Source organism: Homalodisca vitripennis, chromosome 4, assembly GCF_021130785.1.
Source record: "Homalodisca vitripennis isolate AUS2020 chromosome 4, UT_GWSS_2.1, whole genome shotgun sequence".
NCBI lineage: Eukaryota > Metazoa > Arthropoda > Insecta > Hemiptera > Cicadellidae > Homalodisca > Homalodisca vitripennis.
Genome location: NC_060210.1, coordinates 83182784 through 83195860, shown reverse-complemented (window position 1 = coordinate 83195860; position 13077 = coordinate 83182784). Strand labels below are relative to the sequence as shown.

The 13077-nt window shown below is 33.1% G+C and overlaps 1 protein-coding gene across 1 annotated transcript in view; it reads right to left on the bottom strand.

The window, feature by feature from the left end:
* Nucleotides 1-12656, bottom strand: part of LOC124359653 (DNA-directed RNA polymerase III subunit RPC3-like) — a 36726-nt gene extending 24070 nt beyond the window's left edge. Inside the window, 2 exon segments of the mRNA XM_046812574.1 lie at nt 5019-5143; nt 12316-12656. Coding sequence (XP_046668530.1) covers nt 5019-5143; nt 12316-12459 — 269 coding nt within the window. The 5' untranslated portion in view covers nt 12460-12656.
* Between the last annotated feature and the right edge of the window lie 421 nt (nt 12657-13077).

Genomic DNA, 13077 nt, shown 5'->3' with positions numbered 1-13077 from the left:
GTGAAAGACAAAATAATAATAAAATCATTATTTTGCTCTCATAATATTAGTTTAATCTCTTGAATGTGTTAAGGTGTATGACAAAATTCATAGTATCTCAGTATATTATATTCTATATTAAAAACTGTATTGTTGCAATGAATAGATAAATTATATAAGTAGTCAGTAGAAGAATCCTTATTCATGACATAAAATCTCCATTGATGTGAAAACTTAAATTATTAGTTTGAATTACGATATAACAATTTCCAATACTGGTAACACATATAGATAACTTCTCTTAACATGTTTGTTGTTGAAAACGACAATTGGCTTTTGGCGTTGTTGTAGCGCAGACACCATTTGGTGTTTCATGCAGGGCATTATCTCCTAACCGGTTTCACTGTTATTACTTGGCTTGGACCCATAACTTACCTTAATCAGTCTCAAGGTAAGACTTTTATTAGTAGCCTGTGCATGTCTTTTCCATATTGTGATTATTGAATTTTTTATAAATGAGTCATAATAACAGTCACAATCCATGTGATTCAAATAACTTTACCATTACTGAAATTGATAGGTATTATGATTCTGCTTCTGAATCAGTGGTATATAGTGATGTCAGTTACATGTCAAGTGATAACAATGATTTTATATTGGATTTAGAATTAAATACTGTGAGTGGCAGCCCAGACGTGTCCATGAGTAATCAGTTACGTCATGTTTCTCCTCGGCCTCTCCCCACCCAACCCTAACAATCAGATTGGTCATATTGAGGACACAAATAACACTCCTTGTCACAACTAGTATGAAATGATGATCCAGTATGAGAACTGTTTTACTTAATGAACTGACTGGATTACGTATTCATGTGCCTTGAAACAATACCCCAATTAACTATTTCAATCTTATCATTGACAAACATTTTCTCAAGTCTACTATCAATGAAACTAATGCTAAGGTGCCAGCATTAATTCCTGTATAAATAAATGAAAAATTATAACATTACCTGAATTCAAAAATCTTTAAGGCCTCTATGTCCAATGGGAATAGTCAAAATGCCAAGCACTATTGGAAGACCAATAAACTATTCAAAACTTGTTATGCTCAATTTATGTTACGAGACAGGTTTCTACTTATTCCAAAATGTTTACATTTTGTTAAAAAAATACCAAGATTCTGAAAATTGTTTAGATAAAATAAGACAGTTGTAGATTATTTTAACAGTAAGATAACCCATATCTACTTGCCAGGCAAAGATCTCTCTCTAGATGAATCCATGGTTTTATGGAGAGGTCGCCTTAAATATCAACAGTATATAAAACAGAAGAAACACAAATATGGGATATACAGGGTGTATATTATGTCTGGAAACACCCAAATATATCCTTTAATAATTTAAATATAAATTTGAAACCTCTTACAATCGTGATAGAGATTGGGCATCTACTTTTTGGAACAATGTTTTGTTATGTCACACCAACGGGGGACGTTCTGCCGAGGGTATCGTGAATATTCTTAATGGAAGCCTATACCTTGTGATACATAATTTTAAAGGTAATAGCTTACTGAATTGAATGCCACAAACCGCATCTCAAGGGAATTATTCTATCAGAAAATAGAGCATTTTGAGTATTGAAAATTTACTGATGTTCAACAATGTAATTTTAACATGGTTCTTGCCACAAAATGTGTTACACTAATTTTTTAGCATTTTTTTAAATGTTCAATTAAATAAAACAAAAATTTCATTTTAAGCTGGTTCTATTAGCACAAATTTGCCAGTTGTTATTACAGTACAATTATGGAAATACTTATGTTATTGATTTCTTATTACAAATAAAAAATAATGTATGCTGTTAGAAAAGTCTTACAACAAACGTTTTACCTGCATTTGGTGTCAAAGCAATTGTTCGAACTGTGTTCCTTCTACGGTTTGACAATGAGCCAATCTTGTGTAAAATGATTCGACAGAGTTGCCTAACATTTCTTCAGTTATCAAAGCAATCTCCTCTATAATCCTGTTTCTAAGGTCTTCCAAATTATGAGGCTTTCTTCTATAAACATTGGATTTTAAATGACCCCATAGGAAATAATCGATTGGTGACAAATCCGGAGATCTTGGAGGCCATTCGATTTCTCCTCTTCGGCCAATCCATTTATGAGGAAACCTTAAATCCAAATACTCTCTTACCTGTCTCCCATAATGGGGTGGAGCACCATCCTGCTGAAACCATACATTATCAAAGTATTCTCCTGATGCAATTTGAATAGCTGGGATTATTTCATTTTGGAGCATATTGTAGTAAAGTTCGGCATTTAAATTTCCATTGATGAAAAAGGGTCCAACAATTTTGTTACCTAAAATTCCACACCATATGTTCAGTTTTTGTGGTTGCTGTGAATGGGACTCAGTAATCCAATGTGGGTTTTCACTAGCCCAGTAACGGCAATTGTGCCTGTTAACATTGCCATTTAGGAAAAAAGTTGCCTCATCAGAAAATTGTCATCACATTTGCGCATCACAAGTTCACAAAACTCAACTCTTCTGTCGTAATCATCCTCACTTAACTGTTGGACTAAATGAACTTTAAATGGTTTGTATTTATTAATTTTCAAAATCTTACTCACAGACATAGGGTGCATATCATGTTGCTGTGCAGCTTTTCTGAGCGATGTATGTGGGTCTTCAATAAATGTTTGCAAAACATCTAGTGCATGTTCTTCATCTGTTGCAGATTGTATCCTACCCGACTTTGGCCGATTACGTACACTCCCTGTCATTTCAAAACGCTCAATAGTTTTTGATATTGTTGAAACACTTATGGGATTCCTTTCTGGGAAAGTGTCATTAAACAAATTACAAACTTCCCGATAAGATCTTTGACGATCGCCATATCCTCGCATCATCAACAGAGTAATTCGTTCTCTTTCAGACAATTCCATTAAAATGCCAAATAAAAACTGAACTACTGTAATTAGATAACTTGTTGGCAGCAATGCTTCAGAGACACTGATTAACTCGACAGGAATGATATGACCTTTGTCCATTTGTAATTCCCAAGCTTAGACCTGTCTAGTGAAAGCTCCATGCTCAACAAACTGAAACCTGTAGACCAGATGATTAATAACACAATAATGTTTCTCATAGGCTAGTGACCTTTGTCTCTTTAAACCTTCCTGCTGACTGGAAAACACCAAGTACAGATTCATAAGTAATCAGAGAAAGTGACTCATAAGTTTTATTCATTGTAATAAAAACTGGTAAATTTGTACTAATGAAACCAGCTTAAAAATAAATTGTTTATTTTATTTTAATTGAACATTTAAAAAATGCTAAAAAATTAGTGTAACACATTTTGTGGCAAGAACCATGTTAAAATTACATTGTTGAACATCAGTAAATTTTCAATACTAAAAATGCTCTATTTTCTGATAGAATAATTCCTTTGAGATGCGGTTTGTGGCATTCAATTCAGTAAGCTATTACCTTTAAAATTATGTATCACAAGGTATAGGCTTCCATTAAGAATATTCACGATACCCTCGGCAGGACGTCCCCCGTTGGTGTGACATAACAAAACATTGTTCCAAAAAGTAGATGCCCAATCTCTATCACGATTGTAAGAGGTTTCAAATTTATATTTAAATTATTAAAGGATATATTTGGGTGTTTCCAGACATAATATACACCCTGTATTTGAAATATATAGCTGTACATCCTTACATAAGCAAATGGCTTTAGCTTAAAAGCTTGTATTTATGAGACTTTGTCAGGAGTCTGGCACATGGAAAAAGTTGTTATGCACTTACTGTCAGAAAGGCTAGGTAAAGATGTGCATGTTGATAACTGTTATAATAGCGTATCACTAGGAAAAATATATATATAACTGGTACACTGCGTCTACATAGGATTAACAACCCCTCAGAGGTTGTATCTAAAAAACTAAAGAAAGGGAGAATCAATTGCAAAATATCACGGGCAAATAATGGTGGGCAATTGGAACAACAAAAGACCTGTTTTTTACATATCAAACCATATGAAAATAAAAGGGTTGAAACTGTAAACAAGAGAGGACAGGTAAAGGAAATACCACTACTAATTGCCAAATATAATCAATATATGAGTGGAATCGACCGGCAAGATCAATTACTAGGCTACTATCCATGTGAAAGGAAATCAATTAGATGGTATAATAAATTATTTGTTCATATTTTATAGAGGTGCACCACAAATGCTTTTTTATATAATAAGCATAACATATACATGAACAGATGACACTTTCCAATTTAGGTTAGAAATAATTGATAGTCTTTTGTTTTCACTAAAACCTGATGAATTCCACAGTAAAGCAACAGAGCATCGTTCGTTAAAATTCAAAATGGGTGTAGGAGGTAGACCTCTAAGAAGACGCTGCATTGTTTGTATTGGCAATAAAAAAAGAAAAGGCACGATTTATTTCAGCGTGGCATGCGAAGATAAGCCAGCTTTACGTCTCGGACTATCACACAGCAGAACACCAAAGTCTTAACTGAAAAATGTTTTTTGTACACAGTGTAAATAGTGTCATGTGTAGTATTTTTAGAATTTGATGGTGTCTTAACTGATTACAGACCCAATAAAAATGGTAAGATAATATTTTGTTATTATGTTAAAGTATTTGTTAAATGTAATGCTTATGGAATGTTAATTGGATTTATTATTAGTAATTATTTTGTTTAATAGACATTTCTTAAATATATCAAAGGAAATCCATGTATTTCTACAGAAAATTTAACAAAAGTAAAACAACTTTGAACATCTAGCATTCACGGTTGAAACACATTTTTTCAGCAGCAAACGTCTTAATGAACACAGTGTCTTTGTAACAAAGCATTTTGTCCTTAAAAGCTTTAAGCTTAACATTTCCTGAACCAGGGAAAATAATAAACCTTTAAATATACAAAACGGATCTCCCATTAAGTTCATATATATATACTGTATATAAAATTCTATTCAATAATAATTAACTGCAATAACTCTGATGACACAAACTTACCTTGGAAATCTTAACATAAGTGTGACTTTTGTAGGAACAAATTTATATTCTGCGATTGTAGGTATTTTACCTCTTTCAAAAGTCACAAAACCATATTTTATCAAGACTGATAATGCTTGCTTTACCTGAAAATAAACTGAATTATAGAAAGCATACTACAAATATTCCAAGGTCAGACTTACATATAAATGCTTAAAGCTTTTACAGAGGTGTATAAAGCAGTCTTAATTTTTAAAGTATACGCTAGTCTATAGTTTGCCTAAATAAAGCCAAAAGTTGATACAAAAAGACGAAGTTACAATGAAACTTAACACAATATATTTGAAACTAGCTGTTACCCTCAGTTTCACAAGCAAACTTCAAAATCAAAGTCATTAGCCTACTCAGTAAAGGCACACATGATGTAATATGATGGAGCCCTATAAAATTTTCAAACACAGGTAAGACTGTTACATGATGTAACTAATCATATATATCAGGTACATATTATTTCAGTATTTATGGTGAAGAGAATCAGAGTTTAAGCACCTGATTCTTAAATCAGTTATACGAGTGTACATGAATTTCTGTTTCACATGATTATTATATTTTCGATACCACAGCAAGTTTGCCTTTTTGCCCAGATCAAGAAATAATACAAACACATAGATCTTGGAAACCTACTCCAATAAAAAAATATTAAATTCCATCCCCCTTCATATACTTATATGAGGGATGATATTATATTATTATTATATAATTAAATTAAGTACCATGATTAGGTTTGTCTTGCAGTCTCAATAAAGAAAATATATGTAAGACTGAGAAGCCTACTTCAGTTAAGAGGTGTCTACTTCCGGCTGTTTAAATTCACCGGTTGAGTTTGCCTTATGGCCTCAACCAATAAAATATATATAGGTCTTGCAAACCAAAAGTGTAGACTCCCGCTGTAATATATTTCCGATGCCACAGTAGGATTTGTCTTGTTGTCTCACTAAAGAAAAGATACATACATACGTGGCACTCAGAAGCTTACTTAGGTAAAAAAATGTTTATTTCTGGCCGTTAAAATTCATTTACAGAGCCATTGTTGAGTATGCCTTGCTATCCTGATAAAAAAAATATACGCATATAGCTCTTGGAAATTTACTTAGGTAAAAAAGTATCTATTTCTGGCTCATGTAATCTAATTTCCACTGCCATATTTGAGTTTATCTTGTCCCGATGAAGAAAATACATTACATATAAATATTACATATTTAGAGGTGTCAAAAAGCATATATTTTCATTATAAGGGTAAAATCCTTACAAAGTGTATTTTTCACTTGCAATCACTATGAAATCATCTAAAATATTTGTTTATATGATAATATGTTATAGAAGTCTTGTTGTTTTTCAGAGTGTAGTCTCGGAAAGAATAGTTCGTTGAAACATGTTAGTGTTTATTCCGCTGTTTTCCTCAAGTAAAAATGTCATACCACAATGTTATGGAAGCCTACCAGTTTCAACTGTTTTGTGTGAAAACATTCACAGTTTTGTTCATGTAGGTACATTTTATATTAGTGTTAAAATAGTATTTCCAATGCATTAGTTGTTTAAATTTATCACTGGCACAATCTGGAGTAATGGTAAAACATTAACTTTGTATTTGCTGAGTCCATTACACTACTAATCAAGCATTGTTCTAAAATTAAAATGTTTAAATCTCTTTGACTAATTTCAGTTTTAGGTGTTGATAGCGGTTTGGATTATATATTTGGATTATAAAACATATATATTACCAATTTTTTTCAAAAATTTTACAATATTTTGAGAAATTATTCCTAATCTAATTGGTCCAGCCATTCTTGAGATTAGCACTTTGGAACACATTTATTGATTCATTTTCATTTATAAGACAATACGTTATGATTAACATGTATGAACAAATAATTTAACGGTATCTGCGGAATTGTATACAATTAGCTTATTGTAAATTTATCATTTGGTATTTTGAATTCTTCCCCTACGATTCCATTTCAATCCTTACTAAAACTACCACTTGATGATAAATTCTTTTATTGGAGAAATGTTGTTGAACATTTTATGTAATTTTAGATTATATTCATATATATATAATGTGAATTGCTTATAACTTGTGTACTATTTAAAAGAAAGGTATTGGGCATATTTAATTAACTTCAACAACTGAAAAATACAGATATATAAACAAAGACATGGTATTAATGAAATTTTGACTGGAGTAGTTAATAGTAATTTGAACAATATTAATTTATTCAACTCATAATTCTGGATAGACATATATGTCTTTAGGAAGTGATTACAAATAACGATAAAAATGTAATAAGTACTGTGATTTTTTAAATCTGTTTTTTCCCAGTGTTATCTAGACATAGTAGCATGTACATAAAAGCGTTGCATGGTCAGACCTGCATCATCCATAGTACGGTGTTATTAACCTAAAAAAGGCCTAACCTTGACATCCAAAGTAAAAGTTTTATTCCAACTCCAAATTGTTCTATACAACCCTCTTACTGTTTGGTAAAAAGTTACACCATTTTGAGCGTCGGGTTTGGGGGGGAGGGGGAGAAAAAGTAGGAAATTTAGTAGTTTTTTTAATTTTTTGGAAATTGGTTGAAAACTAAGCTGTTTAGCACAAAGAGTGTTATATACAAAAATATTCTACATGAAATTTTAAACAAAAAATGTCCTATGCATATTCTCTGTAAAATTTACGGTTCATGAGTTGCAGACGGTGTAAAAATAAAAATGATATAATTTTTAAGGTTTTTTTTTCAAATAAAGCTATACAGAAATAAGTAAATGATTTAATTAAAGAGTAATAATATACTACAGTATTATAGTCAAAAAGAGGCTAAGAGGCACCATAGAAGGTTGAAAAAGTAAAAATAATTGTTAGGAGAAACGTGGTAGTGGTGGATTGACTGGAGGTAGAGGAATCACAGCGACAACTATTGCCACTTGGATCAATTCCATGCCGACTTGTTCTCGGGTGTGCGAAGCAATGGAAGAGTTTGCAGGTGTTCGCAGCCTCTCTTCAGAGCAGCACGTGGAGCTACGAGATGAAAGGCAAAAAAGAAACAGTAAGGACTTGCAAACCTTCATTTCTTGGATTGAAGAACATAATCCGTTCTCTAAATCACCTGAACTCTCTTCCTTGTCAACAGGGGTTATAGGTGATGAAACTGTAAACTGCGATAAAGCATTTGAAATAAGAGCCATATCCATCAAAGCTATTGAAAACAAAACATTTAAAGAAATACACATGAAAAGAAAGTTTGCTGTCAAGTCTCTAGCCTCTATAACGAAGTCGGTGAAAATTAACAACGGCATGGTATGTGTAAATCCTAACACTCTCTTACATCGGATGGTGTGTACAGTAAGGAGTGATGAGAGATTAGAGGAAATTTTTCAGTTTGAACTCTGTGCATATCCTCCATCACTGTTAGACGAATCTGGCTTGATGAGGAAGGGGAAAAAATCATCAATGGTGACGGTTTTGGTTTCAGATTCAAAAGAATCATCAAACATCGATGACCCAGTGAAAGTGTCCTATATAATTGACGGAGGCCACCTCCTACATCGTGTTGTCTGGCAACAGCCTGCTACATTTAAACAGATTTGCGAGCAATATAGTGATTACGTATGTACTCATTATGGAAAAGCGACTGTTGTTTTTGATGGTTTCGAACGAAGTAACACAAAGGATCAAGAACACCTACGAAGATCACGTTCCAACATTGTGGTCAAAGTAGAAGACTCAATCCATGTCAACATAAATCAAAATGAATTTTTAGCTAGTGCTAAAAACAAGATGGGTCTAATAACCCTCCTTTCATCGCACTTGCAACAATGTGGTTGCACAGTTCTTCAAGCATCGGGTGATGCTGACCTATTAGTAGTCTTAACAGCTATTGATGAAGCGAAGAAAGATGTTCAAACTTGTGTTATTGGTGATGACACGGACTTATTAGTACTGTTGACTGTCCATGCACCTTCAGGGAATAAACTGAAAATGGTCGTACCTAAAAAAGGAAATCACCAGGAAAAAGTGTACATTATTTCTGACATTCAGCAAGGCATTGGGGATATGAAAGATGTACTTCTGGTTACATACGCCTTCACAGGATGTGACACTGTGTCTGCTGTCTATAAGAAGGGAAAAATTGCACCTTATAGGAAAGTTCAAGCCAACAACGTTCTTCGTGGAAAACTTCTGGTCTTCAACAACCCCAAAGCCGACCCCAGTGCAGTGGCTGATGCAGGAAATTACTTCCTACTTGCAATGTTTGGAGCCAAGAACACTGAAGATCTAGATTGTCTCCGCTACCAGTCCTACTTGAAAGCGATTGCAAAGCAGCCTATACATGCATTACTGAAGTTGGATGCACTACCCCCCACTTCAGGAGCGTCCAGACAGCATTCATTTAGGACCTACCACCAGGTACAACAGTGGCTGAATGAAGATAAGGATCCACTCGAGTGGGGTTGGAAGAAGATTGGCGACCACCTGACACCAATTACAACAGCACGTCCTGCAGCCCCCCAGGAATTAATAATGTGTACTTGCAAAGATGAATGCGTTCGTAATTGTGAATGCAGAAGGAGTGGTCTAAACCGCACTAGCATATGCAGCAATTGCTCAGGCCAAGCATGTGATAACATGGACAATAATAACATCTTAGACGACGAGCTAGAGGAGGAGGATAATGTGCTGGAGGATGAGTGAAGTTAATAAAGACATTGAACATTCCAAATTTGAAAGATATTTATGCTTAAGAAGTGAATTTATGTTGCAATGTTTGTAGAAAGTTCAGGGTGGGTTTCTCCGTACCACAGGTTTATATGGCCTAGGCCTGTGGAAGCCTCTTTTCCCTTAAAAAAGAGTGCCCCTTGATAAGGTGGTGAGGTTGTCGTTCCTTCAAGGGCTTATCACTAACATACCACCGGCCACTGAAATAGCAACATTCTTTTACGAAGCTTATTTTTTAAAAAAATTATCAAAATTACGAAAAAGTTAACATTTACACAGTCTGTAACTCTTGAACCGTACAATTTAGAGTGATTATGAAAAGGACCATTCTTATTTAAAATTTAACGTAGAACATTTTTGTATATAACAATGTTTAGGATAAACCGCTTAGTTTTTGAAATATTTACGAAAAACTAGTGATTTTTCAAATTCCCCCCCCTCACCCCAAACCCGACGCTCAAAATGGTGTAACTTTTTACCATAGAATAAGGGGACTATGTAGAGCAATTTGGTGTTGGAGGAAAACTTTTACTTTGGATGTTGAGGTTTAGGTCTAATTACACCGTACTACCAGTGATTTGTGACTACTGTGCCTTGTCAATCAATAGCCTTGGCTTCCATTAGTTGCTTTGATTTAAAATTTCTTTGATCCAGGAATCTTTATTCAACAATTAGTAATGTTTTGCTTGCTGAAACTTCAGATAATTTGTGTAGTGGGTGTTGTATTCCTTTTTTTGTTGAACAAGTGTCAGGATGAAAAGAAAAGACAGTATTTAGTTTTTAGTTGTTATGGAACATTACAAAGTTATTTGACAATACGTGGGATGAGTATGATAAGCAGACCTGGTTTTTTTATATTGATTTGTACAATAGTACAATTATCTATACTTAATATTCGTTTATCCGAATATACATTTATAAAACACACCAACATACCTGTAGCCATAACCAGAACCATATTTTAAATGAAAAAATATCTAATATAATGCACATAGTGATAATCTTAAAATAATAAATGAGCTCCAACGATCAAACAAATCATTAGAACTGGAAATAGGAAAAACTCATAAATAATAATTTCATGATAACAGTATAAAAAACATTAATAACAGAAAATACGAAATATGCATATTTATTTATGTGTTTTCTCCCGTGTAGCGCTGATTAATCGTTTTCAAGAAGTTGTTAAAGCACCTTCACTAGAAAACTGTACTTATCTTCTGCACAAATTTTGCAAGCAGTTCAGATGATATGCCACTTTTTAAACTTTGTTTCACGGTCCTCCATGAGCATTCGACTGTCTGTTATTATCTACAAAATATACATTTATTAAATGAATAAGTGTTTATAGTTGATACAAGTTAATTATTGTTCAAAAATCAGTATCGGTTAGTTATATCAAAAGTTATAATCAAGTAATATTGTTTGTCAATATCGATATAACAAACCTGGTTCGCTTATCATACCCTACCCCAATACGTTTACTATGGTAGCCATTGTCCTCTTATTACTTAGAATAATATGTCAGGTGACTTTGTAATATATTAGGGCCTCTCAAGCATTCGCACACCTAGCGCAGTCAGTAGGAACATAATATTATGCCAAAAACTGTGAAGGAGTTAAATTAGTAGTAAATTACATGGGTAGGGTACGATAAGCGGACCCGGTTTTTTATATCGAAGAATGTAATCATAGATACCTAATATTCGCATCTCAAATCCTAGACTATCAATCGATATAAAGTATCTATAGTTCTCAATAACAATCATATGTTTTAATTAAAATATGGATCTAATATTTACAGTGATCAAACAAATTATTATAACCAAAATTACGAAAACTGAATATGACCATATTTGCTCCTCTCACAGTTACAGTTGTTTCTTTCCCACAAATTTCGCATAATGGGTTTTTCCGCACGAGTCGAATATGTTGAAGTCATGAAAAACATGTTTTATCATCGTCCAAAGCAATATCAAGTATTTTCTAAAATTGACTGTTATTTTTAATAATCAAATGTTACTTAGACCTATATAAAACTGAAATGTTACATTAAGAGTATTATTTGAAAGTGTTTACAGCTATTGATATAGATTATTTAATTAATCGTTAAAAATAATTAATAAGTATCGATTGATTATATCTATAGTTATGATTAAGTAATATTGTTTGCCAATTTCGATATAAAAAACCAGGTCCACTTATCGTATCCTACCCTTCAAATTAAGTAATCAGTATCGGTTAATTATGTTGATGGTTGTAATTAAGGAATATCTATATAGGATAAGGTAATTTGTTTTATTTTAGCCACTTCCTAACAACACAAAAAATATAGCCTATGTTTGAAATATCTCAAACACTGATTCACCAATATTATATACTTTTACATAAAAGCCTTTTCAGATTTTATATGGAGGTATATAATCCATGGGTCAGTTGGCATTTCAGACAGTTTTAGTGAATAGTGTTGAAAAAATAAGTATGATTCAATTATGTAGGCTACAAATAGGCTATATAGATTATTTTAAAGTATACTTTACTCACCTTTGAAGCAGGTAATTTTGATGAAGATACAATTAATCCCAAAGTTTGAGGACCCCAATGTAGTGCATTACTTACTTTCTCTACTACTTCTCCAAAATGCTCCCTTATAATTAGAGAACATAACTTGCATTGTTGTGATGCCATTACGTCAATCAAATTAGGGAATCTATAAAGATGTTATAACATGTTACTACTATAACGATGTTACTGATATAACCAACAAATACATAACCTAAAAGTCACTAACGTTGCATCTAACACTAGTCACACTAGTGTCAGTAGCATCTGCCTTCTGGTAACATTTTACTGGTAAACAGACGAAACGTGCTTAGCTACTAGCGCTACTACTTCGAGAGATTAGAGACAGGCTTATTGGCGAAATGTTAATACCGGCGTCTTTAAAAAATTATAACTCTACCGGTTACAGATGGTTATACAGAGCCTAGGAAGTAACTTAGGTGATACGATATTTTGAAGCTACCTTGATCATACCGTACATATGTGTATGATCATGTATTGTTCGTTTGTACGATATAATCCTTGATTATAATTTTTTTGATACTGATGTTTAAAAATAGTGTATCTACTTACTGCTGACTTTGACTTTTAATGGAATATTAATTTTGGCACATAAGAACACGGAAACTACATTATAATCCCATTCCTTTACCTCTTAACAACTGGTATTCGTTCTCTGACATGCGTTCTCCTCTAACCACAGTTTTTCATATGGTTGGGACCATCTGTATAAAATAAAACCTG